Source organism: Asterias rubens, chromosome 3 (genome assembly GCF_902459465.1).
Source record: "Asterias rubens chromosome 3, eAstRub1.3, whole genome shotgun sequence".
NCBI classification, from domain to species: Eukaryota; Metazoa; Echinodermata; class Asteroidea; order Forcipulatida; family Asteriidae; genus Asterias; species Asterias rubens.
Genome location: NC_047064.1, coordinates 4,379,160 through 4,404,816, shown reverse-complemented (window position 1 = coordinate 4,404,816; position 25,657 = coordinate 4,379,160). Strand labels below are relative to the sequence as shown.

The 25,657-nt window shown below is 39.5% G+C and overlaps 1 protein-coding gene across 1 annotated transcript in view; it reads left to right on the top strand.

Moving 5' to 3' along the window:
- The window catches only part of LOC117288263 (cubilin-like), a 92,561-nt gene that overhangs the window by 8,946 nt on the left and 57,958 nt on the right, over nucleotides 1–25,657 (top strand). Inside the window, exons 2-7 of the mRNA XM_033769049.1 lie at nucleotides 14,611–14,740; nucleotides 18,776–18,931; nucleotides 21,725–21,763; nucleotides 23,204–23,305; nucleotides 23,813–23,916; nucleotides 25,102–25,231. Coding sequence (XP_033624940.1) covers nucleotides 14,611–14,740; nucleotides 18,776–18,931; nucleotides 21,725–21,763; nucleotides 23,204–23,305; nucleotides 23,813–23,916; nucleotides 25,102–25,231 — 661 coding nt within the window. The remainder of the gene's footprint in view (nucleotides 1–14,610; nucleotides 14,741–18,775; nucleotides 18,932–21,724; nucleotides 21,764–23,203; nucleotides 23,306–23,812; nucleotides 23,917–25,101; nucleotides 25,232–25,657) is intronic.

The window sequence follows — 25,657 nt, the reverse complement described above, 5'->3', positions numbered from 1 at the left end:
TTTTGTTTCTTGAGAAAGACTTATCTATCTATTTATTATTATTATAATAGTTTTTTTTTCTCTGAAAACAAACCCTCAAAAAGCTGGGTATTTTAGGTTTAAAAGGCTTAACAAAAGCAGGCACTGAAAAAGTTGTTGCGTCACTCAACAAAGCAAGTAATATAGTTCCCCAAAAAGATCACTTTGCATTTCACTGTGCGAACCATGAAGCATGGTGTGACTGTGATCGACAACTACAGTTCGGAGCATGCACACACCCATGTCCAACTACTAGGCACCCTCAAAAAGTAAGTTTGTCAGTGACTGGGCAGCGGGACCAGTTAGTTTTGGGTAATACCTATAGTCTGCAAACCTTTTCACTAAAGCAGCACCTCAGTTTGAAACCAGTTAATTTAGCTTTTTGAAGCAATGAACTTCATATAGTGGTAGCCAGCCGGACCACTCTAATTTTGACTGGTCCTCCTCAGAAGACACTGGCATGTGGCTGGTGGACCACTGCTAACGTTGCAAAAGTGAATGGACCACTGTCAATGCTGAAAAAGTGATCGCTGACAGTACTAATTCATACTGTGACTGTGACCGGCTGTCAAAGTAACAAAGACATATTGGGGATCCTTGAAGTTCCCTTATCTTGCTGTGTAAGGGTGTCTCAGGAGTGCTATAAAAACAAACTAGAACATTTGTATGGAGTAAGAAAGTGATTTTATGGAATGTCTAGCTTTTTGATAGGAAGTTGCCCCCCCCCCCCCACCCTTCTCCTCATTTTTGATAATAATAACTTTGTACATGTAGTGGTTTCTTCTATTAGCACTCAGATCTGTCACTCAGTGATGCTCAGTGTGCTCCAACATTATTATTTATCCCCATTCACTGGACCATTTGTTCAATTCCTTAAAAACCGTCTCAGCTCAGCTCATTCAGCACCCAATCTCCTCCCTCCTCACAGGTACCCATTTACCCCCAGAGTGAAGAAAAGCATGAAGTTAAAAGTGTCTTGCTCAGTGTCTTGATCGGGATTCGAACCCACATCCCGATGACTTAGCCGTTAGAACTTGAGTCCACTGCACTAATCCGCTCAGCCACGACACGCCACAAGATACACATTTCCTTAAATTTTTCATAAGTAAGCATCGTTCGGCACCAGTGATTTTCGTTTTTTTACTAGCATGCCCAAAACAGGATAAGACTGGTGTTTTTTTTTTAATTCAACACCTTTGTCTCAAGCTCAAACGAATGAACATTCAAATGTTTTTAACTTCACAATTTATACCACTCAGTTGTACAACACTTCCTTAATTGTTCTTATCTCTGATGCCACGCCTGAGAGGTCTACAGAATTTAAACCACATGGTATTTACACAAATAATGGTGTTACACAAGATGGGAGGTAGTATTACACAATAGACATGGACTGGGAGTGCTCCTCGTCCAACCACCCAGCCATTCCATCCAGAGAGAATGGACTTCCTAACCACAGGGAGTGCATCTTCTGTCCAGACTTGGTTGAAAATTGGAGAAGGGTTGCACGAGACAGACGTGCTAGATTTGGAGACATGTTTTCTTTTCAAATGTTATACTTGGATTTAAGTTGCTTTCAAGCTTAGCAATGTTGTAGTGTAGCATCTGCAGCCTCCCTCCTGCCTAAACTCTGGCTGCTTGTTTTCAACATAAACTGACGGAGCGTCATACAAGCCATAGCCCCCAACTTTTACAGTGATTTTTAAAAAGGACATAATTAGTCACCTTTTTGTGACTGGCTCCAATCTCTTGCATCACTTTATTAAAGTAATATCTTTCGAGCAATACCATTGCCTTAGTACCAACTCTAGAAGATGATCTTTTCATAAAACTGTTCAGCATGAAAAAGTACCACAGAAGAGTCTTGTTAAGCAGAAATTAATTACCACCCCCCCCCCCAAAAAAAAAGTAAGGAATGTGTCAAGCAGTATTTTGTCTTCTGGGAACTTTACTTGTGGCAATCTGGAGCATAATTACTGTGTCTAGCGGCATTGGATGGTGAAGGGATGGAGAAGTTCCCTTGGAGCCTTGATAATGGGATTTGACCCCAAAAAATTATATTGGGTCATGAACAATTATGAGCACCTGACCGAGCACAATTGAAGTTAAGCTCAAAGAATGCGATTCCCTTTCATGGGTTTATTTTGATGACATTGAACATATTGAGTCCTGTTCAAGTTATGTTTTGTTTACAAACTTTTTTGTTTAGTTTGTGCTTTATGGTAAATTCCCTGGTACATTCCCTACAGACATGTTGGCAGACCTAAACATTATCTTGAGGATTATGGGGTTTTGAGATGTTGCATCGTATTTGTATTTGTATTTGCACACATTTATTTCATTGCTGCCCTACATTTAAACTTACACATTTTACAAAGTTTATGAGTAGTTTACAGTATTACTTAGTATCTTAGGATATGAAAGTTTACAATGATTAAGATAGTTATATATTAGGAAGCTTTTAAAGTGAGCACCAATGCGGGATAACACCATGCGGTAGTAGAACAAGTAGCAATGACTACACAGTTAAGTACACTTTGTGTTTCCCGCAAACTGAATACATCTTTTGAGGAAGTGTACAAAACAATCAATTATTTTATTTATCATGTGATTTTTCTCAATGTAGGCCCATGCCCTCATATATTTGTTAATATTTTTTTTGTTATACAGCGAACCTCTTAAAAAAAAACTCTCACACAAAAATTCCAGCCTCTATCAGAATAAAATTTCTCATCACACAACCCTGCTGTCCTAACTCAGCCTCCCTGTCGAACCTTCAAAGAACTCTAGGAGAGTTTTCCTCCCTTAAATTTTCTGGCCTTTGCCATCCTTTTTCTCTTCACCACTTAATTTTGATTAGCAACCCCATTGTTTGTAAATAACTTTTTTTGTTGCTATAAATGTTTGTGTTTGTGCTTGTTTAAATGCCTCTGTCAAAGGTCCGGTTTTGATCGAAAGCTGAGGCTATCTCACCTACTAGTTTTATAAAGGGACTAAATTTATACAGGGCCAGTAAAAAAGATTTGGCTTACAAAAGGATGATGGCAGGGATGATCAGCTTTGACAAATATTTTTACTTGGTCGAAGGACAGGGCATTTTTTCTTGGTTAATTTGGGATATGGCCCCCGAAAAGAACTGAGCAGCCGATTTCACGAAACACTAGGATTGATTGATCCTCCTAACTTAGGATGAGTTCAATGGGTCCTGACGTCCAGGATACAGAACTTTACTCGTCCTAAGCCCAAAGATTAATCCTAAGTTAGGATAAGTTTGGTGAAGTCAACAGCAGGCCTGGGTCCCCATTACAAAGATCCAGGCCAGTGGGTCTGACCATTATAGCTCCATGGTTTGACCATTATTTGCTATAATGAATTTATATTGGGGTGACCTTCTTTCCTGTGAAGCCAGTATTGACTTTTCAACTTACACAAGCCCCCCATCAATATAGGAGTGTATGTAGTTTTCCACTAGCTTGTTTTCAGCCTAGTCATTTATATAATGTTTAACTGGACTGGACATGTTTATGTCAGAAGACCCTTGGTAAGGGTGGACATTAGGAACATGTAAGAAGAACAAATACAACCTTGAAGGTTTATTGTTATTGATTACAAGGGGATCATGCACCCCAAAATCATGTGGCCTTTTATAACATGAAATTTTAGCTGCTGAATAGCTGGGGAACCCTGTGTCTAACCTTTGACCTCAAGGGGCTTTAGTCCAGGTTGGGTGATTCTTGGTTTATTGCTCAAGGGCAAACATTGATTTGGAGAAGGACAAATGATGCTGGAGGTAGCCCCATGAATTGCAATCCATGCTATTTTGCATATATAATATGTGGGAACTAGCAAGGGTGATAAACAGTAGTTATGCGAACCAATTTGCTCTGGCACCCCCAATGGAGCTAATCTGGCCCTGTGCCTGGTGGTGGGGGACTTGCTAATTAGCCATTCCTGACTGGCATCCACCTGTCCTTACAAAACTTCTTGATCCAAGTAGATAAATAAACAAGGGTTCACCAGTAGTGTAGTGATGGATGGTAGGAGGTTTCTCTCCTTGGGCACTGTTTATTGTCAGTAGCTGGAGATGTGGTGAATCTAGAGGAAGTCGTTGGGCCATGGTTCTATTGGCAAAGAGTAAACTCAATTTTATAAAACTCATAATCACTTAATTTGTGCATGATTGGTCTTTCTGTGATAAGGATGGAAATTTGGCATACTCAGTTCAATTTAAAGAGGAACATTTTATATAAGTTAAGAAGTTTTTATGTTTGTCCGTCTGTCTGCTGAAGAAAAAAAAATTTCTTACAATTTTTTTGTTTTTTCTGAAATCATGCTAGTTGATCTACTTCTCTATTTTAAAGCCATTGGACCCTTTCGGTAAACAGTGTTGTCCAAGGCCCACACTTTGTGTACCACAACTTCTATATCAAATAACAAACCTGTGAAAATTTAGGCTCAATCGGTCATCGGAGTCGGGAGAAAACAACGGAAAAACCCATCCTTGTTTCCGCGCGTTTCGCCATGTCATGACATGGGTTTAAAATAAATCCGTAATTCTCTTTAACGAGAATTTATATTGTTTTGCTGTTTTCTCAAAAAGTAAAGCATTTCATGGACAATATTTCAAGAGAAGTCTTTCACCATTGCCTTCTGTAAACCCTGTAAGTTATTTTTAAATCTGTGAATTTTTTTTTTTTTTTCGGAACCGAAAGGGTCCAATGGCTTTAAGGCACTGACACTATTGGTAATTACTCAAAATAATTGTTAGCATAAAACCTTACTTGGTAACGAGTAATGGGGAGAGGTTGATAGTATAAAACATTGTGAGAAACAGCTCCCTCTGAAGTGGAATAGTTTTGAGAAAGAAGTAATTTTCCGGGAACTTGATTTCAAGACCTCAGATTTAGAATTTGAGGGCTCGGAATCAAGCATCTGAAAGCACACAACTTTGTGTGACAAGGATTTTTTGTCGTTCATTATTATCTTGCAACTTCGATGACCGATTGAGCTCAAATTTTCACAGGTTTGTTATATCATGCATAAACATGTAGTGAGATCCACTGAGTGAGAAGACTGGTCTTTGACATGTACCAATAGTGTCCACTGCCTTTAAAAAAGGAACACCAGACAAATACTATTAGTAAATTGCCACAGATCCCTTGCCTAAGCAGGATAGTCCAATCTTTTAAAAAGCCCATTGAATTGTCTTATGACCTCCAGAGAGAAGTGTGTTTACACAGAGGTATGTCGAAATAAAACAACGACCTTGGTCACTGGCCCTCTTATCATGTTACATGTACAAGCAATCAATCTTTATTGGTTACCAGTTGTAAAATGATATGTAACAGTTTGTTAGGTGACTGGTAAAATAGAGCAAATTATGTGGATGTGATGTTCTTACAGAGATGCCAAGTCCAGAGGCCAGCTTTGCGTGAGATTTTTCAAAGCTCACCACCATCCCCCCCCCCCACAGAAAATGGTTGCTTATGGATTAAAGTGACATATCTTTACTGAACTTTAAACTTAGTTTTTCACCTCACTACTAGTACTACTGTTTTAACCTCACTAGTACTACTGTTTGACCAATCAATAAAACTGCGAAGGCCCTTTGGTCCACTGGCCAAAGCTTGTTAAAATGCTTGTTAAAGGCAGTGGACACTATTGGTAATTACTCAAAATATTTATTAGCAAAAATCCTTTCTTGTTGACGAGTAATGGGGAGAGGTTGATGGTATAAAACATTGTGAGAAACGGCTCCCTCTGAAGTGCCATAGTTTTCGAGAAAGAAGTAATTTTCCACGAATTTGATTTCCAGACCTCAGACTTAGAATTTGAGGTCTCGAAATCAAGCATCTGAAAGCACACAACTTCGTGTGACCATGGTGCGACAAGGGTGTTTTTTCTTTCAATAATATCTCGCAACTTCGATGACCGATTGAGCTCAATATTTCACAGGTTTGTTATTTTATGCATATGTTGAGATACACCAACTGTGAAGACTAGTCTTTGACAATTAGCAATAGTGTCCACTGCCTTTAAAACACCTTAGGACCAGTCCAAATTCTCCCTAGGGGTCCGGCTGGCTATTTCAGTATTGGACAGCATCTGTCTGAAATATGGACTATTGACAAAAAGCTGATGGACTAATGAAACACCAAGCTAACTGGTCCAGACCTGTGGGCTGGATACTAAAAAAAGGGGAAAGGCGAACCCTGTATCATCACCCACAAGTGTTGAGGTTTTATCTGCACATAGCATGCCGGTTTGTGAACCTGGTAAATTAAGAAATTGTCTTTGTTCTCCCATTGTTCGGACACCATTGATGGGAAATTCATCTAAACATAATTTCCTAAGGCCCTGTTAGCATTGGACTCAATTTGGGTAAACTAAACCGAGCAAATGGGTAACTTACCCATTTTAAAGCCATGTTCGCATTGGACTAACGTTTTACCGAGACAGTGGTTAACATTCCAAAATGGGAAACTTACCAGCGTCCGCACTTGGATTTATTTGACTCGGGTAAACTAACCAACACTGTGGGTAAACTAACCGAGCTGGCCCCCTGCGTGACATTGAATAGTGCGATAATCACAAAAACATTATTCTTCCATGACAAAACATGTCAGCTTCTTCGGGCCACGGACAGATGGGAGATTTAACCGAGTCTTAGCGTCCGCATTGGACTTTCTTGCTCGGTTAAACTGACCTGGTCAATCTTCCTGGGCACCTTTGGCTCGGTTAAACTACCCATTCGGGTCGGGTAAGTTACCTGGGAGGAAAACTTCCTGGGCTGTTCGCATTGGACTTAAAATGGGTAAGTTACCCATTGGCTCAGTTAGTTTACCCAAATTAAGTCCAATGCGAACAGGGCTTTTGTCCAATGTGAAAAGCCGAGGATGTTTCCCTCCCAGGTAACTGATCCAACCCATGAGTGCCTGGTTGAATTGACCAGGTTAGTTTAAAGGGTCTTAGTCCAATGCGAACACGGCTTTTAGTCACCACAGGTCTTGTTTCCTTGGCTCTGAATTGCCCGATTAGAAAACTCCTCTTGAATGCTGTTTTTCCTGTTTCCATGTATTTTATAGGCAATCATAATAAATGCAAATAGGTTTTTTATTTTGTTTTAACTTCATCCTCAAAAGTCCTTGGGAAAAATTTGTGATAAGCAATCACAGAGATTGTAATGTTATATAAAAATAAACTTTGTTGTGGTTCCCAATTTTTTTTTTTTTACTTCTTATCTGAATATCTTAAGTGCAATACATTTTTGATAGCAAATAAAATTCCTGATTCCTGATTGGTATTGCTCTGGAGTGTTTGCTGATGATATGACAAAAAAAACATTGTAAGGCCAAGATAGCCAAAAACATGTTGAGCGTCCCCGCCCGCTTCCTTTTTGGAGGCCGCATCCTTTTTCTTATTCGTTCCTTTTTTCTTTTTCTTTTTTTAAGGAAATTTTTTGTTTAATAACTGATATCAAATCTAAAGAAAACAAAGGTAAAATCATATGGAACATCCCAGATTGCAGAGTCGGGCTTTCAAAACCATTAAAAGTATGGGAGCAGGCTTCATACCAGAAAGCTTTCGCGCTCGCAATTTTTAATGCTCACAATCTTTTACGCTTTGTGCTCCAAGCTTTCACGCTTTGCGCTCACAGTTAAGGTTTTTTTTTCAACATTCTATCACATCCCTTTTTATCTAAATTTTGGAAAAAATCCCTGCCGGTTGTATATAGAAACGTGTTGGGCGGCCATTTTGTTTTTTCCCAAAAGGCAGGACGCCAAACATGTTTGTTTTTTCATCTGGCCTAATTTGTTTGGCTGTCAACTGTTCTACCATATTCCACTTCATGTACTCAAAAGCGTTAAGGTAAACACTCTAATACACACACTATTTGTATGTACTTGACAAATTCTACTGAAGTGAACCTGGTTTGGGGGTTCCGCCCCCTTTGGTGCTAGCCTGGACCCCAAAGAGTTTGAGGTTTATGAGTTTGTTGGCGTTTTGAGTGATGGCAATAAAGTTATAAAACAGACCTTTAAGAGGTCATTCTAACCCCGCCCCCCCCCCCTTATGCTCGAGTTACTGTTTAATGGTGGTACAGGATGGCATTTTGAAGAGGTCAGGGTGTATTTAAGCTTTCATGACATGCATCTTTTTTAGGAAATTCTCTTCTTGTAGGATCGTTGTGGTAGTGGTCTGGTTTGGTTTAGCCACCTAGCAACATTGGCAATTTATTTCTGGCACCCCCGAACAAAGATATTGACAAAAAAGGGACACCGCCAACATAGGGCTAGATAGCTAAGGTCGTTGGTTTGAATCCCACTCTAGTCAATTCTTTGTTCAACCCAAAAGACAATTTAAATCTGTGAAATCATTACCCATATAGTTGTTATCTCTTATCCCTGTAGAAAACAGCCCTGGGGAGGCCCAGGACTTCTGTTACCCCGGCACACTTTCACACTGTCCCCATCTACGTATGTAGGTCCCTACTCCACGAGGTTCTAGTTGAACATTTCAAGAATAGGCTACCTTAGGGTTTTACTAATCTACCCCTACTTCAAAGCAGGGGTGGCTATTCCCCCGGGGTATGCCTATTTGCTGTGGTAGAGCAGGGGTAAATCAATCCAAGTGTAAAAAGGGGCGGCTGCTATTCCCCAGGGTTGCCGAGGGAGTAGTGTAAAAAGATCTTGAAATTGTTGATTTTTAGAACTATTTGGTGGAAATGTTTGAGGAAAAAGCATTTTTTTGTAACACAAAGCCTAATGTCCACAGATTTACACTAAACTTTTAAGGTTTGAAGATAATGGTGGTAAAAAGCTTCCCTTAAAATATTACTTGCTGTGGTGCTGTAGTTTTTGAGGACTTACGTTAAGAATTAAAATGTACTCAAGATCAACTGTAGGAATTATAAAAACACTGAAGATCCCAGGTGAGGTAGACAGCTATAGATTGCTTGGTACATGTGTTTGTGTTTGTACCTTGTGTGGTATTCCAGTTTATGTACAAGTATTCTAACAGACCTCTCGTGTCTTCTTGCAATTATAGAAGTGTACTCCTCCCACCCCACCCCCCCCCCAAAAAAAAAAAACACACCCTTGGTCAGGGTCAAAGTTTAAATGAGATTTACAGTCAAGGTGAAGATTTCCAGGAACAGTAGAATCAACATTGGACAATGTACTATTGTTATAGATGCTTTGTTTGGTTTACCACCTTCAGCTGTAAATTCCACAACATGGAGTCTACCTAAGTTTTGAGTTTTGTATTGTCAACATTCAACTTAGCGGCTTTTTGTTTTACAATTTGTGTTGTTCCTTGTTTTGTCTCTCATCAGTAACAGAAGATCAGGTCCCAATTTCATAAAGCTGTTCTTGAGCACATAATTCCTCATATTAAAGGGACCTGGGATTGGATCCTTGGATCGGGCGAGTTGGTCTTTAAAAAGCATTTGAAACTGTTTGTTATATAATGTATTATGGTCAAATTTTGACTCCACAAAATGGCCGACCGTGTTAGTTCGCGATGTAAAAGGAAAACCATGCAATTTCGAGGCATGTTTGTGTGGATCATTATAATCACATCTTTCTAACCGTATGCATTTGTATAACAAACACGTTTCAAACATTTTTCATAGACCAACTCGCCCGATCAAAGGCAACGTGTCCCTTCTAAGATTAGGTGTTACAATTTTTGAGGGTGGGATTGAAGGATTTGATGAGTGGTTGGAACACATGGTTTTACAATCAATGGTAACAACAAGATGACCTTCTTGGGGCGCCCCCGAGTCCAAGTTGGGACTACCTGGCTGTGCATCAAGCAAGGACATGCACTACACATGTACAATATGTAGTTGCCAATGAGTTTGTAAGATGATGGTTGAGGGTGGGGGCGGGGGCGGGGCAAGCATTTAAAAGTCTGTATTAATACTCTCCCAGGCCACCCCACCAGTTAAGAACAGTCTGGATGTTTATATAGGCCAATATATTTTTTCTGATATACATGTACTTTCCGAAAAGTGCACCTTGGGTTCTGTTATGTGCGTTACACGACAGTACCCGACACTGGTCCTGGACATTTGGCTTTACGTCCAATCCAAAGGATGCAGTGATAATGGTTAAGTGTCTTGCTTAAGGACTTAAGTGTCACGACCAGGACTCTAACTCACACTCTGCTAGTCAGAAACACTACAGGTTAAGTCAAGTGTTCTTATCCGCTCGGCCACGACTTGCCAACACGACTTATTTGTCCCGAGGTAAAAGGAAAACCACGCAATTTCGAGTGATATTTGTGTGGATCATTATACTCTAATTTTAAAATATCTTTCTAATCATATGCATTTTATAACAAACGGTTACAAATGCTTTTCAAAGACCAACTCGACCGATCCAAGGCAATGTGTTCCTTTAAAGGATTTGGGTACTTTTTCAAAATGTCCATAGATTAACATTAAACTTACAGGGTTTGAAGATAATGATAGTAGAAAGCTTCCTTTCAAATATTACTTACTGAGGTGCTGTAGTTTTTGAGAAATGAGTAAAACAATGTCATGAAAATATGCTTGTAAATGATTAAAATAATTTTCATCTCATGAGACAAAAATTATTTTCATGACAAAGTACAGCACCTCAGCACGTAATATTTTCACTCAGGGAAGCTTTCTACTATCATTATCTTCAAACTGTGTAAGTTTAGTGTAAATCTGTGGACATTGTGTTTTTTTTTTCCTACAAAAGTTACATAGACCCTTTAAGTGCAGTGTCCTCCCTCAAACAATGATCTTCTGGCTACAAAACACCTGAGGACCAGTTGAACTTCTCTTACTAGTCCGTCTGGTTAGTTCAGTGTTGAAAACCATCCCGGTTTAGTGGACTTGTGAAAAGTTTGATGGACTACTAGTGAAAAAATGACCAGCTATATATAACTGGTCCTGCTGGCTAGAAACCTGATGTGTATGCACCATATAAACATTTAGGGCTTGACATTGACATTGGACAGCTGACATAAGGGGGGTGGGCAGTGGTTTAAGCATTGGGTCAGTCAACCCACTGGACAAGTCTGGTGGTCTCGGGTTTTTGTTTAAAGCCTTGATGTTTGAAGCTTTGCATGGTCTGAACATGGAGGTAGAAATGGGATAAGAATAAACTCTAAAAAATAGTTAACTTGCTGGGCACAACCATGCGTATTTTCTCTTTTGAGGGAGTGTTGGCTCTGAAAAGAGCCGGTTTGGTCTCGACATTTAGAACAGTGTAGGGCCTACACAAGTACTCTGCTCTTCTATAGGAGAAAAAAAGCAGAAAAAAAACAGAAACAAAAAACTCAGAGACTTTTGTTGAGTATTGAAGACTAATCATCTTTAATTCAAAATGAGTTGGTAAATGTCAAATGGTGCCAGAGCTATCAGTATAAACAATGTAGCGTTCCACCTGATTTGGTTCGATCAGTATTTGACAGGAAATATGAAGGAAGTAGTTGTGATTTAATTGTTCCTTTAAACTAATCTCTTAATGTATTGTTGTGTTACTTGCAGGATGTTTGTTGTTGGGATTGGGTGGAAAGAGGGGGGGGGGGGTGATAATAGGGTTACATGACACCCCAAGAAAGTTCAGGTGTGTCAAGCAGAAGTTCAGAAGTGTAGATAAACAAACACTGCTTCAGAATTTCCCATTGGGTGGTTCAACTAGGGTACAAATCTTATGAGCGCAAAACCTTTTTGAACTTTTGTTTCTAGGTTTGGCAGTCTCACTGGTACAATGGTTTGGTAAAACAATGTTCAGTGAGATTTATATGTTTGAATCCCCTAGTCTCAAGATTTCTTTATGTCATTAACAGATTTATAGCCTTTTATGCATTTTTATAGCAGGCAAATGGTACAATATTGACTCAAGAAAGAGAAAGTATAACAATCATGAAACAATGGGAGGACTGCCAAACCTAGAAAGAAAGTTCAAAAATTGTTTCCTAGTATTGCCACCCCAGGAGCTGTACCCTACATAATGGGAGACTTTCTGGGACGATAGAGGGCAGCAGACTTACCGGGTAAATCCATTGTTCTCAGAATTATGCGCATGTTCAGAACTACGTAAACAATGGAAATTTACCTGGTATGTCTGCTGCCACCTAGCGTTGGAAAGTCTCCTATTCATTTTAAGTAGGGATGCTTTTGAACAATGCTCGACCACATGGTGAGAAATTGCACTGGTCCAGGGGTGTTTCAACTAGCTTTTGGCTAGCAACTTATAAATTGGTAATAACATTATCACATTGTGACCAAGAGATTAAATTGCATGACAAGTTTAAACATCAAAATCTAAGTACATGTAGACATCGGTGCTTTGTTAAGGGAGACTGTTGACTGACTCTATTATCATTCAAGCGAAAGAGGCTTTATTATGTAGTCTCGTATTATTTTCAAAACCTAAATAACGACCATGCAGAACATCACGCCCTCTTCCCCCGAGGTCTTTACTTTTGAGATTGGACGCTCAGTCGACAAACATTTCCCTTTCATGTTTTGACATGAGTACAAACAACACTCATTGTACACTCTTCTGAGCTAACATGCTCTGAGACTTGAGCCTTGTTATGTCAATAATATCCCAGCAAAATATCAACCATTGGGCTTTTATCCACAGGAGCTTCAGAGCATTATTTTGTGGTAGGTTTACAGAGTTACATCTCATTAGCATTTTCCCTTGAAACACTGATGAGCTGGTCAGATGCCAAGTATAACATATGAGGACCAGTCACACTACACTCTACTGAAAGAGTAGTCCGGATGGCTAGTGTAGATCATGTATACGTAACGGATCCCTACGTGTGATACAACTACCCGATCTCTATGAAATCGACCTGTGAAATCTGTGCCTAATTGATCAGGCCTATTTTTTATTTTTACATACCTTTTTTTATTTGCCCTTAATTTCCCATTAATTTTTCCCCTTAATTTTTCTCCTTGGCATGCCTGTTATAAGCTTGGATGACAACAATTATGATCAACTACAATAATGTGAGATCAGCCTAGTTACTGGATAAATGGGGTGCCCTAATTCGACCAGAAAAAATCCTTACATCATGTAGTGAGGGTCCACTCACAGGCCTGATGATACAACACTTGAACTAGTTTAAAAAAAAAAAACTGGTTGACTAGTAAAGTGCAGACTGGTCACTGGAAAAACTAAGGGCAAACCGCTGTTGGTGTTAACATAGAGTCCTTGCACTATAGACCTTATCGCAAATACCAATGCGCAAGCGCAGACTATTGAATGAGGTGCATTGTGGGATAGATATGAATCAAATTTGGATACCAGCTAGACCACAATGCACCTAATTCCAAGCTTAACGTGCGCGCCCCAGTATTTGCGAAAAGGTCTATGGTTTTAAAGACCAAATTTTTCTGCGCCTTGTATGTAAGGTTCACAAGTTGATGGGTGTTAACTGTGCCAAAAACACCTGAGGCCAGCCCCTTTCTGCAGGGTTATTAAATGTGCAGTCAGTGCATACATTGTTATTTGTAGACAAATTCCTTACAGATTATGTTGTCTTGCTTTACCGGATGTTAAACCATGGTTAAACATGCCAATATATATTCCCTGCCAGGAATACGGGTGACGTGAGTTTTTGTATTTTTTGTGTCATGTGGGTTGATTGGAATAAAGGTCGCCTGTACTTTCCACTGTTGAGTGTGGTCAAAGCATGAACTCATCGTGCAATGCTTGGCTAAAATTTTAAAGATCTTCAATCAATCAACTAATCTTGCACCATATCGTGAAGAATATTTGCACCATGATTGTTCACTTTCCACTCCTGCCTATTCGTGCAGTCTTCAGTGTTCCAGGTAGATGTTGATATCCCATCTCGTCCATGGCCTACATGTAGCTCGTCTATATTTCCGAGGCGACTGTTTCAAGGAGGATCCCATATATGAAAGATGACACAATGATATACCTTTAGTTCTTCTTCTAAAAGTTATCCTCCGGCCAAATAATACACAATTTAATGAGAACTTTTTGAAATATGACACCCTCATTAATAAAAATTTTTGTTTATACTTCGGACAGGGATGCTTTATTGTTTTAGAAACCCCATTTTCAAAGCACTACACAAACTAAAGCACTTGAAGAAACTCATGATTGTAAAACTCAATTTGTTCGGGACCAACTCGGTCCCGGACGTCCCAAAGACTTAAAAGGTTCCGGAACTACGGCTCTGCGCTGATCCAGGGGTTTACCTGACATCCCAGTCGACACAAGCCTGTGCCACGAACCAAATGTTTGAATAGAATTTTGTGAAATATACGGGTAGATGCCAAGGTCTACCCTCACTCAATTTTTTTTTAAATATGTTTTTGTTATGTTCGTGTGCACCATTATCTTGATTTGTGCCCATTGGAGTTGGATAAGTAGCTTTTGTATTTTTGCCTGTGTCACACGCCCCCCCTCGGTCAAACAAGGTCGGAATGAATCCAAGGCTTTCTATTGCAACATTGGCACTGGCACACCCCCCCCCCCACCCCTACTGTGTCAAACAATGCTTGTATGAACTCAATCATGACACAATGATATAAATTATTTTATTTTATTTGTTTCTTTGCAGGCCCAAAATGGTAACGGATCAAGGGCACCTGACATTCCAGACGGGGGATAATCATAACATAACCTTCAAAACATCAGGCTCAGGCCGTGTGGTTATGGGCGATTACGACCTGCTTGCAGTGGTCGATATGGTAAATTTTAATAGGACATCACTGGATTTGAGAAAAAATCATTTCACATTTTGAGTTTTCAATAAACGCTGTTTTTCACTGTTTTTTTCTTCTCCATGACATCTAATGCTATTACCACATTTTAACCATCATGACCCTTGGCATCTACCAAATTTGTTTTCCCTGAAAACGATCAGAGCATACTGATCAAGTCAGTAAGTTGTCAACTACTGGTTCTTCTCAGAACCACAAGAGACTTACACATGGTGTTACTGCAAATCTCACTTAGTTAAACTCCCACCATGGAAAGTTTCTGATTCTACTCATTAAGACCCTGTCATCAATAATGTAAACCTGATGCAAAATTGAAACAGTGTTTTAAACTCTGATACAAATTTAACGTCTAAATAAGTTTTTCTGGGACAGATTTTTTGTGTGTACAAAGAGTTGTGTTCAACTTTATTCAGCTAAACATTTGGACATTTGATGCAAATGTAAACAAATTGAGGAATTTCACAAAAGGTGACAGAAATTTCAGTAAATGCCTACTATCAAACGAGAAAACAACTCAAAGAATGGTATGTGATGGGTAAGGTCATACTTTTTATATGAAATCAAATAAGCCTTATAAACTCTATTTATACAAAATTCTTGTTCATAAAACTACCTTACACTAATTCGCTATCAATACAACTAACATTTGTAGTACACTTTTTAGTAATTTGTTAAAAGTATGATTGAAAATTCTTTTTAAACTTGGGACAGGGATGCTTTATTGTTTTAGAAACCCCATTTTCCAAGCACTGCAAGTTTACATGAACTAAAGCAGTTTGAAGAAACATAATTGTGTTCATGATTGTAAAACTCAATTTGTCCGGGACCAACTCGGTCCCGGACGTCCTAAAGACTTGCACAGTCTATTGCAGTCTCCTCACAAGAGTTGGGCTTTTGGGTCATATATTACATTTTTGAAAAAAAGGTTCCCGGAACTACGGCTCTGCAGCTGATCCAGGGGTTTACCTAACATCCCAGTTGACACAATCCTGTGCCATGAACCAAATGTTTGAATAGAATTTTGTGAAATATACGGGTAGATGCCAAGGTCTACCCTCACTCAATTTTTTTTTAAATATGTTTTTGTTATGTTCGTGTGCACCATTATCTTGATTTGTGCCCATTGGAATTGGATAAATAGCTTTTGTATTTTTGCCTGTGGCACACGCCCCCCCTCGGTCAAACAAGGTCGGAATGAATCCAAGTGCTCTCTATTGCAACGTCTGGCACTGGCACCCCCCCCCCACCCCTCCTGTGTCAAACAATGCTGGTATGAACTCAATCATGTGCGGTATTGCAATGTCACATGTCACAGCCCAAGTTTTTGCCAAACTATGTAAAGCCTTAAAAGTAAATCAAAAACGGATAGCCTTAGTTTGTTGAAATGTTACACAAATATTCAGAAATAAGTTGAATTATAAGAAACAATTCAACAAATCATAAGGGATATGATTTTTAGCTCATGAATCTTTACAGAAAATGTTGAATTTGGTCACTATTTATTGTTTAAAACAATTGATTGTTTTTATGCCAATGCCAATGGCGCATCCACTTTGGAAAGGTCCATAGACTACTGTACTTGACTACATGAACAATGTGCCAGAGGCTGGTTTCACAAAGAGTTAAGATTTGTCTTATCTTTAGTTAGGATAAGTTTCTCATCTGAACTTTTAGGACTAGCCTTGATTTAATAACTCCTTGGACTTAGTCCTAAGTATGGACTATCTTTGTGAAATAGACCCATGGGGCTGCACTATAAGTTGCAAATAACTGCCTCCGGGCTGGGCTGAGAAAAGACACCTTGCATATGGAAGAAAACTTTAAATCTGATATTTTTTGGAGCTTCCATTATCAGTTTTGTATGAACGTTCGATATGAAGAAAGGGAGCACATCTCAAAACTTGTTCAGCCGTTACTTGTAAATTTCTACTGGAGCACCAAGGCAATAATAACCAGGGGACATGGAGGCAATAAACCTCATGCACATGACGTCATTTCAGTAGGGCGCCCTCACCTAGAGGTCAAAAGGAGATTGTTCATTGGCCAATCCTGTGCGCCGCGTGTACAAATCTGTGGGTTTCAATTGTTTCGTCACCGTCTGTCCACTAAGATGGCCGCTGGATGACGTCAATGCATTGGTCTATTGCCTCCGTTGCCTCTGTGAAGTATTACCTGCTGAACTACATGTACTAAACTAAATGATCGTATTTTCTGTCAGTAACTTCAGAATTGACACCCACTTCAGATTATACTGTTGTATGGATTCCAAATGAACAACGCTATCTACCAGCGACAGACCAGGAGGAGTGTTTGTCTAGAGATAAGCCCTGATTTAACCCACACCAACCAAAGACCATTTAAATAACCCTTTATCATCGGATAGATAGGTTACACGAAAAAAAAACGCTCACTGTGGCCAAGATAAAAAAAAGCTTTCAAGTGTTAACAATGAAATCATCTTTGAAGTACATTTTATTGGCAGTGCACAGTTTGCCGTGTTTATGTTTATAGATTGATTCTTGATTGTACCCTCTTGATGTCACCCAATGTTAAGTCGGTCATCTTTTATGGGCAATGACAATTCATTTTTTTAATGCACAGCTCTGCATTGTTCATAATGTCGCACATGTCATGCAGGAGTTTTTATTAAACCCCCCTGCTTGATCGTTAGGTGAACTATGTGGCCGCACAGCAAAGTTAATGTGCCTGAGCTGCTCATGGCCATCTATTGGGTATTATCCATTTGCCCAGCAGCCGATTTCACAAGTTTGGACGAGTATTAACTAGTCCTAACTTAGGATTAATGTTGAGGTCTGCATGCTACAGTGCAGGGTAGGGACTCGTCCAAAGTCCTACATGTAAGATAAATCTTAAGTTAGGAAGAGTTTTGTGAAATCAACAGCTGGGTTTGATTTTGATAAAAGACAACTTGTAATCATCACCTCACACTATTCACACACGCCTCCTCCCCTCTCTGCCCCCATTCCCCTCACCTCGAACAATAAAATGTGTTCGTTCTAGGTGTGCAACACATTGAATCATAGTTTTTCGAGGGGGGGGGGGGTTAAATACTAGGCCTGGTGCAACTTTTCACCAGATCTGTACACTGTCAAAGTAATTTGTCTTAAAATGTTCACCCCAAAATGCGTTTGAAACAACACAATGTGGTTGACAACTCAAAGTTGACAACTCAATGTTGACAACTCAATGTATGAATATTTGTAATGCAATTTTTTACCAAATTTTTGCTTCTTTTTTGACTGTTGTGTATATTTAAACCATATTGCTATTTCTGCTTATGTTTTTATCCTGCACTTTAATGTTTTTTTTGTGTGTACAGCGCTTTAAAACAACTGGTGTGTTAAGGCGCTTTATAAATGCAATTAAGTGAAGTTAAGTTATGTTTTTGATCAATGTGCTCCGATTGTCTTCCGGAGAATGCTGGTCTTAAATGCTGTTTGCTGCTTTTACGTACTACCTTGGCGATAAACTTGTAGTTTGGCTTGGCTCAACGACGCCCAAATGAGGGAACAAGAACAAGATCAGCTGAGCATTGAACTGAAACCTAAACTGAAACCCACTGGGAGTTGGTTGGAAGTGTGTGCTCACTGTAACCCAAAGTTTGGTCTGCAAGGCTACATGATAGTTAACGACACTGGACACTATTGGTAATTGTCAAAGACACGTCTTCTCTCTTGGTGTAGCTCAACGTATGCATATGATAAAATAACAAACCTGTGAAAGTTTGAGCTCAATTGGCCTTCGAAGTTGCGAGAGAATTATGGAAAAAAAACGCCCTTGTTGCACGAGTTGTTTGGTTTCTAGATGCTTGATTTTGAGACCTCAAGTTCTAATTCTGAGGTCTCAAATTATTTTGAGTAATTACCAATAGTGTCCAGTCCCTTTAAACCCTATATCGAGTGCTTTCTCCCAAGCCCCTCGTTGGACAAAATAAACAAGGAAGAAAGGAACTAATTGTCTTGCGACAATTTTTGTCTACAGGTCAAAGATAATGCTGCCGCAATTAAAGATCTCAATAATGCAGAAACACCTGACAATGTCCAACAGCAACTTGATCAGATCAATGCTGACCTTACCGCTCTCCAAAGTAGAGTGACCGCTTTAGAAGGTCCAGGCTCAGGCAACCTTGACACAAGGGTGAGTATGTGTGGTTTGTTTTTTTGCAATATTTATTTTGTGCTTTTTAGTGGGAACGGGGAATGGGGCAGTCCAGTTGGTGTAGAGGTTGCTTTCGCAGGACCCCAAGTGCGAATCCCGTTGGGGCACTATTTCGGGTGCCTACTGCTTGCAAAGTGGTATCTTTCCTAGCCTTTTAACTCTAGGACCTCGGTTCGAATTCCACAGGGGGGTGATTCGTGGATTTGGTTTTCAGTCCCTACCTGATTGCAAGGGTTTTCCCCCCCCTCCCCCCCCCCCCCGCGGAATAAATTTCTGTGGTTTTCCTCTCACTTCTGAAACTGGAACTGCCTTCATTGTACTCTCTCTAAATGGGGTGCTTGGCTAGTCTGTCTGGTATTGACAAACTGTTGACAGAATGGGTGATACCAAACATGGCTAGTTGTAGGATTCGAACTGCCTCTAGCTACCGAGCAACCTCGGTAGTCTAGTTGGTAAGACACTGCTCTAGAATTGCAAGGGTCGTGGGTTTGAATCCCACCAGAGTAATACAGTGTATGCCTGTGATATTTTTTTTCACAGGACTCGGGGGGAAAGTACTGAGTATACAGTGCTAACACACATCGGTGTACATGTATATATGGGTAAAAAAAACAAAATTAATATTCTTCGTATCCTCGATGCAAATTTAACATCTATTATATGGCTGGTTGTGCTGCCTAGCAAGACTCTAGAAAGGTGCCCAATTTTAGTATGGTTTTGTCAATTGATAGTACACTGACAAATTCTTGGTATAAGACTTGAGAAGGATCTGTGCACAAGTGCAGGGGTAGGTGTGTGGTAGTGGAAAGTTACAAAAGATGTTTGAAGTAACACAAGTTTTTTGAAGTTACACAAGTTTTCAGCAATTCGTATTGTTGTTTAAATAGAACACGCATAAAAAAAGAAGCTCGTGCCTAGCTTGTGGTCTTAACAAAACATAAATATATCAAACGTGCCCAGCATAATGGAAAAGTAAAAATGAGAACAAAAGTAAGTGAGGCTGGTGAAAAGTTCAACATACTTGTTTTTACGTTTTCTTCAGAATTGGGTTGTTCAGAAGTTGTTTACTTGAATTGACTGGATTTTTTTAAAGTTTTTTTTTATAGTTCCGCAGTGTTGCCGTGAATGGCTTAACAACATGCGATAATAACTTCCCTCGGAATAAACTTTTGCAATTAAAGTCAGTGGTCCGTCAAACGTGCGCACTTGGTCGTTTGCCAGATTGCATTGAAAAAAAAAGAAGTCGACCATGACATATTTTACTTTTGTATCAAAAGCAGTGGTGGTTCCGAGGGACGACCGGCGAGATTATTGTGATACCTGGCGCTTTGTCACTCAATCTCCCAAATACACTCATGATTGTAATGCACTGGTTACTTGCTGCATTTTTTTAAAGGGATGCTGCAGTGAATTCAAATAAAACAATTAATTTTGCTGCCATTTACTTCTGAAATATGTTTTGAACATCAATAAAATGTGTTTTGATTATTCCCGATATATCTAACTTGTGTACTTAGCGAATAAGTTTTGTGGATTGTTACCCCCCCCCCCCTACCATCGACATCATGTCGGGAATACAAACAAAATCACTGGCAAAAAAAGTCTGGTCCCTAACTACATGCATACAGCTCGGGGTACCGACATGACGTCACGTTTGTGCAAATGAAGGCTCCCTTTAAGGGACGGGGCGGGTTCCCCTAATCTCTTTAAAACCATTTTTAAAATACTTGCGCATTAAATAAAATATAATACAAAATATGTTAGGTTTAAAAAGTCCTGTTTAATCGTTTAAATGAATAAAAAAAAGCATTGCAGCCACCCTTTAAGTCATGCATTAAACATTCCGTTATTATCTTTCAAAAATTAAAAAGATACTCTGGGAAAGGTAAAGCTATTTGTTTGGAATTGGGGCTTGGAGTGACCTCCTCAGATAGGCTCAATTCCTTATACTTGCATCATCAATACTTTGAAATTTTATACAGTAGTTTTTCCAGATCATCTGAGGTTGCTTTAATTTGAACTAAATCAGTAAGTTTTTTTTGTTTTTTGGGGGGGGGAATTCAATACTTCACCTCAGAGAATTTGAATTGAATGATGTTTTGTTGGTACTTAAGTTTCTCTCCCCAGTGGGTCCCATTAATAACCTTACTGGGCTGACATTGCCCAGGACTACCTTATATAATTATCCACGGGTCAACAGACATAAACTATGGATAAGTTCAAATAAAAAAAATACCAGTTGATCGACCCCTCCCTAATCCTTTTTTGAGGCCGCATCCTTTTTTTTTTTCTTTTTTTCTTTTTCTTTTTTAAGAACAAATTTTCCTGTGTATTTCTCATTAAACTTACTCAAACTTGTAACTACTCAAAGTAAGAAGTGACTTTAAACTGAAGAGTTTGTGGCCAGTTTGAATTAAATTGCTTGGTGGCCAACTTAACAAGAAGAAGAAGAAAAAAATGGCCCTTATCCTCATCTTTTTGGAAAAAGACTGGACGATCAACTGGTATTTTGTTTTACCTGGCCTGATACTCTTAAAAAGTCAGCCAAAGTGCAGCTCGGTGCAGCCATTGGCACGGCAATCTCTGATTCAAGGGTTGCTATGAGAATAGCCCACTACAACCTGGACCCAATTTCATAAAGCCTTTAAGCAGATATTTTTTGCTTACTGAGCAACCCTTTAAAATGTTATGTAACTTATCAGGGAAAAGATTTTGAAGAATAATGTTTGCAAATTGTTTAAACTTACACATTTGAATTTTTTGTATTTGTAGGTGGCAACCCTGGAGCAACAAGTACAGGCACTGACAAATGTAAGATAATATTTTCTCTTTCTTGTTCCCCACTTTTTTTTCCCACTTCCTTTTTTATTATTGTGTTTTGCACATGTCCTGGTTTGCAAGAGTGACATGACATTTAAATCTCATTTGTGCATTATTATTATTATGCCACCTGCTGGGGAAAAAAAAAAAAAAAAAATGACTGGGGTGTTGTATTGTCCTGAGTGTAGGCATTCCAGACACCAATAACGACAATATCGACAATAGAGTAAACAAGTTCAAAATTTGACATTTCAAATATAATGTTATAGGAGCGCACGAAATCCAGAATTTTCATTATGCTTGAATTGAAAGAGGGGGTTAAGTACAGTTCCACGTGAAAGTGGGTCAAAGATTGGGTACCGGTTGGGAATAACAAAGTTTTGTGTAACAAGCAAACATGGGGTCCCCAGTAAAAGTGGCTAAGGGGGTGTGTCAAGAATAGATTGGAGTCTGCAGGAAACTGAATGTTATGTAGGTATGCGTTCAGTGTGTGTTTATGCTGCAAGTGCAATGGGTACAAAATCTCAGTAAACAGGGGGTCATTGTTCCATCAGGGTTACCACAGTAGGGGGTCACAGGGGTGGGGGTCACAGGGGTGAGGGTCACAAGGATGAGGGTGGCAAGCATGGGGGGGGGTATGAAAGGTTAATGGTTAGGTCCCAAGGGAGTGGAACAGTGGCACTTCTCAGTACTTGGGGTGATTTGGGGGGCAGTTTGAGTTAGTGCTAATAGTGGAACTCTTCTTATACTCTCTACTCCCTATCTTGTACTGTTTGTTATTTAACTGACATTACATTGAGTTGTGTTATAACTGCTGTTGAATGGATCCAACTTGTTCAAGAGGTCGGGATTATGTAGGAGCTTCTTTTTCTTGTATAGCCGCTTTTCGTGCCTTTCTAAGCAACATCCCACAGATGACATCAAAGTATTATTTTCTTTTACTCATGACATTAGCGACTGAAGTTTTGCCAGTTTTTTAAAACCTTGAGTTTTTTTGCCTAAATTTGTTGGTCGCCATTTTCCAAAATGTGTTTGTAGTTTGGGCATGTCTTGGAAGTGAAGAGCTGATTGTTTCTTTGTTTGTTTGTTTGTTTTTTTGTTTGTTTATTTGTTTTGATGATATTCCTGTATGCCCCAAACTCCACAAGGGGATTTAAACACCAAGCTGGCAACAGCTGATCTCTCTCACAAAAACATTGGTTTCACAAATGATTATGAAGTGCACAAATACAAAAAATGTGATTCAGTAACTAGACATCTATACTTATTCTAGCCAGTGTGAAATCAGCAGTTAGCTTGGTAGGATTTGAACCCACAACCTTGTGATTAATACAAGTCCTGCCAAGTGTAACCACGGCGACCAGCATAACATTATCCGGTTGAATGTTAACATCCATGAATATTTGTTTTTATTTTCTTCCATGATATCAGAATCTGAACCTCAACGAGTGTCAGACAAATCCCTGCCAGCACGGAGGCACGTGCGTCAACTTATACCAAGGTTACCAGTGTCGATGTGTACCAGGATGGACGGTATGTATACTTGTGTACACGTACATTTGTAGATCAACGTCGTATGCTTATGACTAAGCCTGGGCTATGTTTGTTTGATTATTTTGAGTCAATTTAAAGCAGGGTTGATTTCACAGAGTCGTCGCTGCACTTAGCAATATTGTGTTATGGTTCTGGGAAAGTGGAATTCCTTGGAATGCAAGGAACGATTACACTTGTATAGCAGAGCAAAACGCTACACATAATGTATCAGTTGCTACCCAGAAATCACGATTTGCTAGTCCACATTGGCATTCAGATGTGCACAAAAAGTTCAGGCTAAATTTGTTGCTACACAAAACTGCTGGAATGTATTTTTGTTAGGTTTTGCCATTACTAATTATTGCTGCACATATTCTGAGGTTATCCAATTCCCATCACATTTTATTCAAGATTTTGTCCGACTTTTTGAGGATATGGTACTGGGGTACCCCCAAAATCCATAACAACTGCGTATTTGTTAGAGACAAATTGTTTATTTTTTTACAGGGCACTACATGTTCCAATGACGTCAATGAGTGCGCCACCATTTCTGGCACAGAAGATGATTGTCAGAACTCTGGGACATGCATGAATACCCTTGGAAGCTTCAGGTATACAATTGTTAACCCTCGCGTGATTGATTTGCGTGACCACCCAAGCTTGAAGTTACACTTTTTGATACATGCACGCGTTCACAAGCCCAGTTTATTTTATAGATTGTGCCAGTCTCGTGCGTATTCAAATTTCTGTGGTCATTGTGGTCCCAACCTTGGAGAGTTTTACGTGGGCGAGATTTTGTACTACAATTACGAGATTTTGTACTACAATTACGTTAAGTTTAGCAAAGGATTTGGCCATGAAAATTACAAGGTTGTTTGGAGTGTAATGGATACAGGGACTTGAACCCACACTCTGGGCCCAATTTCATGGCTCTGCTTACCGTAAGCACAGAAATCGGCGCTTACAGAAGCTGGGAATTCTGTGCTTACGGCAAGCGCATTTCATGGGTTAGCGGTGAATTTTGGCTTCTGCGTTTGCGTACTGCAGGTGACTAGGCATTCTGCGCTGACAAGGCTAGCGCAGAAATTTTGCGGTAAGCAGAGCCATGAAATTGGGCCCTGCTGATCAGGAATGACATATTCACATGTAAACCTCTATGTTACCTCCATTTGATTGTTTTTTTTTTCTCTTTCTTACCATTGGAGGATGAGCAAGGACAAAACTTCCAGCTTTATAACAAAAATGGCCTTTGTGCTCGGGCTTGAGTGTTGTGTTTTGTGGTTTGGATAACAAAAATTGCCTATGGATAGGAAATTATCATAGAAGCAAAATGTTTGCTTGGTAAATACAGATTCTTTCAGTCCCAATGCAACAGATGTTGTCTTTCCGATGAGAACAGCTTGAGTTCAATGGTTAAACTACCGGTGTAATGTAATATTATTTGCACCAGGGATAAAGTACAATTCTGTGAAAATCTTGACTCAATTGGTCACCGAAGTTGAAAGCGAACAATAAAAGAACACCTTTGTTGCACAAATTTGTGTGGGCTTACACGTATATGCCTAAAAGGCTTCAGGCCTGAAGTCTTTGAATATTTTAGTGAGAAATTACCTCTTTCTCAAAAACTTTGTTACTTCAGAGGGAACTGTTTCTCACAATGTTTTATACTATCAACAGCTCTCCTTTGCTCGTTACCAAGTAAGCTTTTATAGTAACAGGTATTTTGAGTAGTTACCAATAGTGTTCACTGCCTTTAACCCTAGTTTATCTCTCTCTGATTTTCTGCACCATTGCAGGTGTTCGTGTCCAGCTAATTGGTTTGGCCCTCAGTGTACCATCAGGTACGACGACTGCAGCACGGCGTCGCATACCGATTTGTGCGGCCACGGGTTCTGCGTGAATGATCCTAGGGTTATTACAGGAACGGTAAGCAGGCAAAAAGTCCACAAGCTATCTTTGTCAAAGAGACCCCTTGCATATGAAGTCACAGAGTCAAAATGGGCAATCACTTAGGTTCAAAAAGCATTCTCTGAGGCCAAAGGAGGCAAATTATGGGATGATTACTGTTCTTTGTGTGTACAAAATTGTGTTTGACCTGTGCGTCCCTGTTATGTTTTGCAGGGGGGGGGGTCTATAGTTACATGCACCATTTACTTGCGACAACATACTTTGTACACATGTGAATACTTTACTGTTAATTTTGACCTGAATGAGACATTCCAGAAGCTCAGCTTTGGAGTTAAACTTGATTTGTCATCTCTCTAATGTAGTGGTTCTAAAAAGTCTTGTTGTCTTTAATAGATAATTAATAATAGTAGTGGCTTGCGGTGTACCTGTAGCTTTTAAACTAGG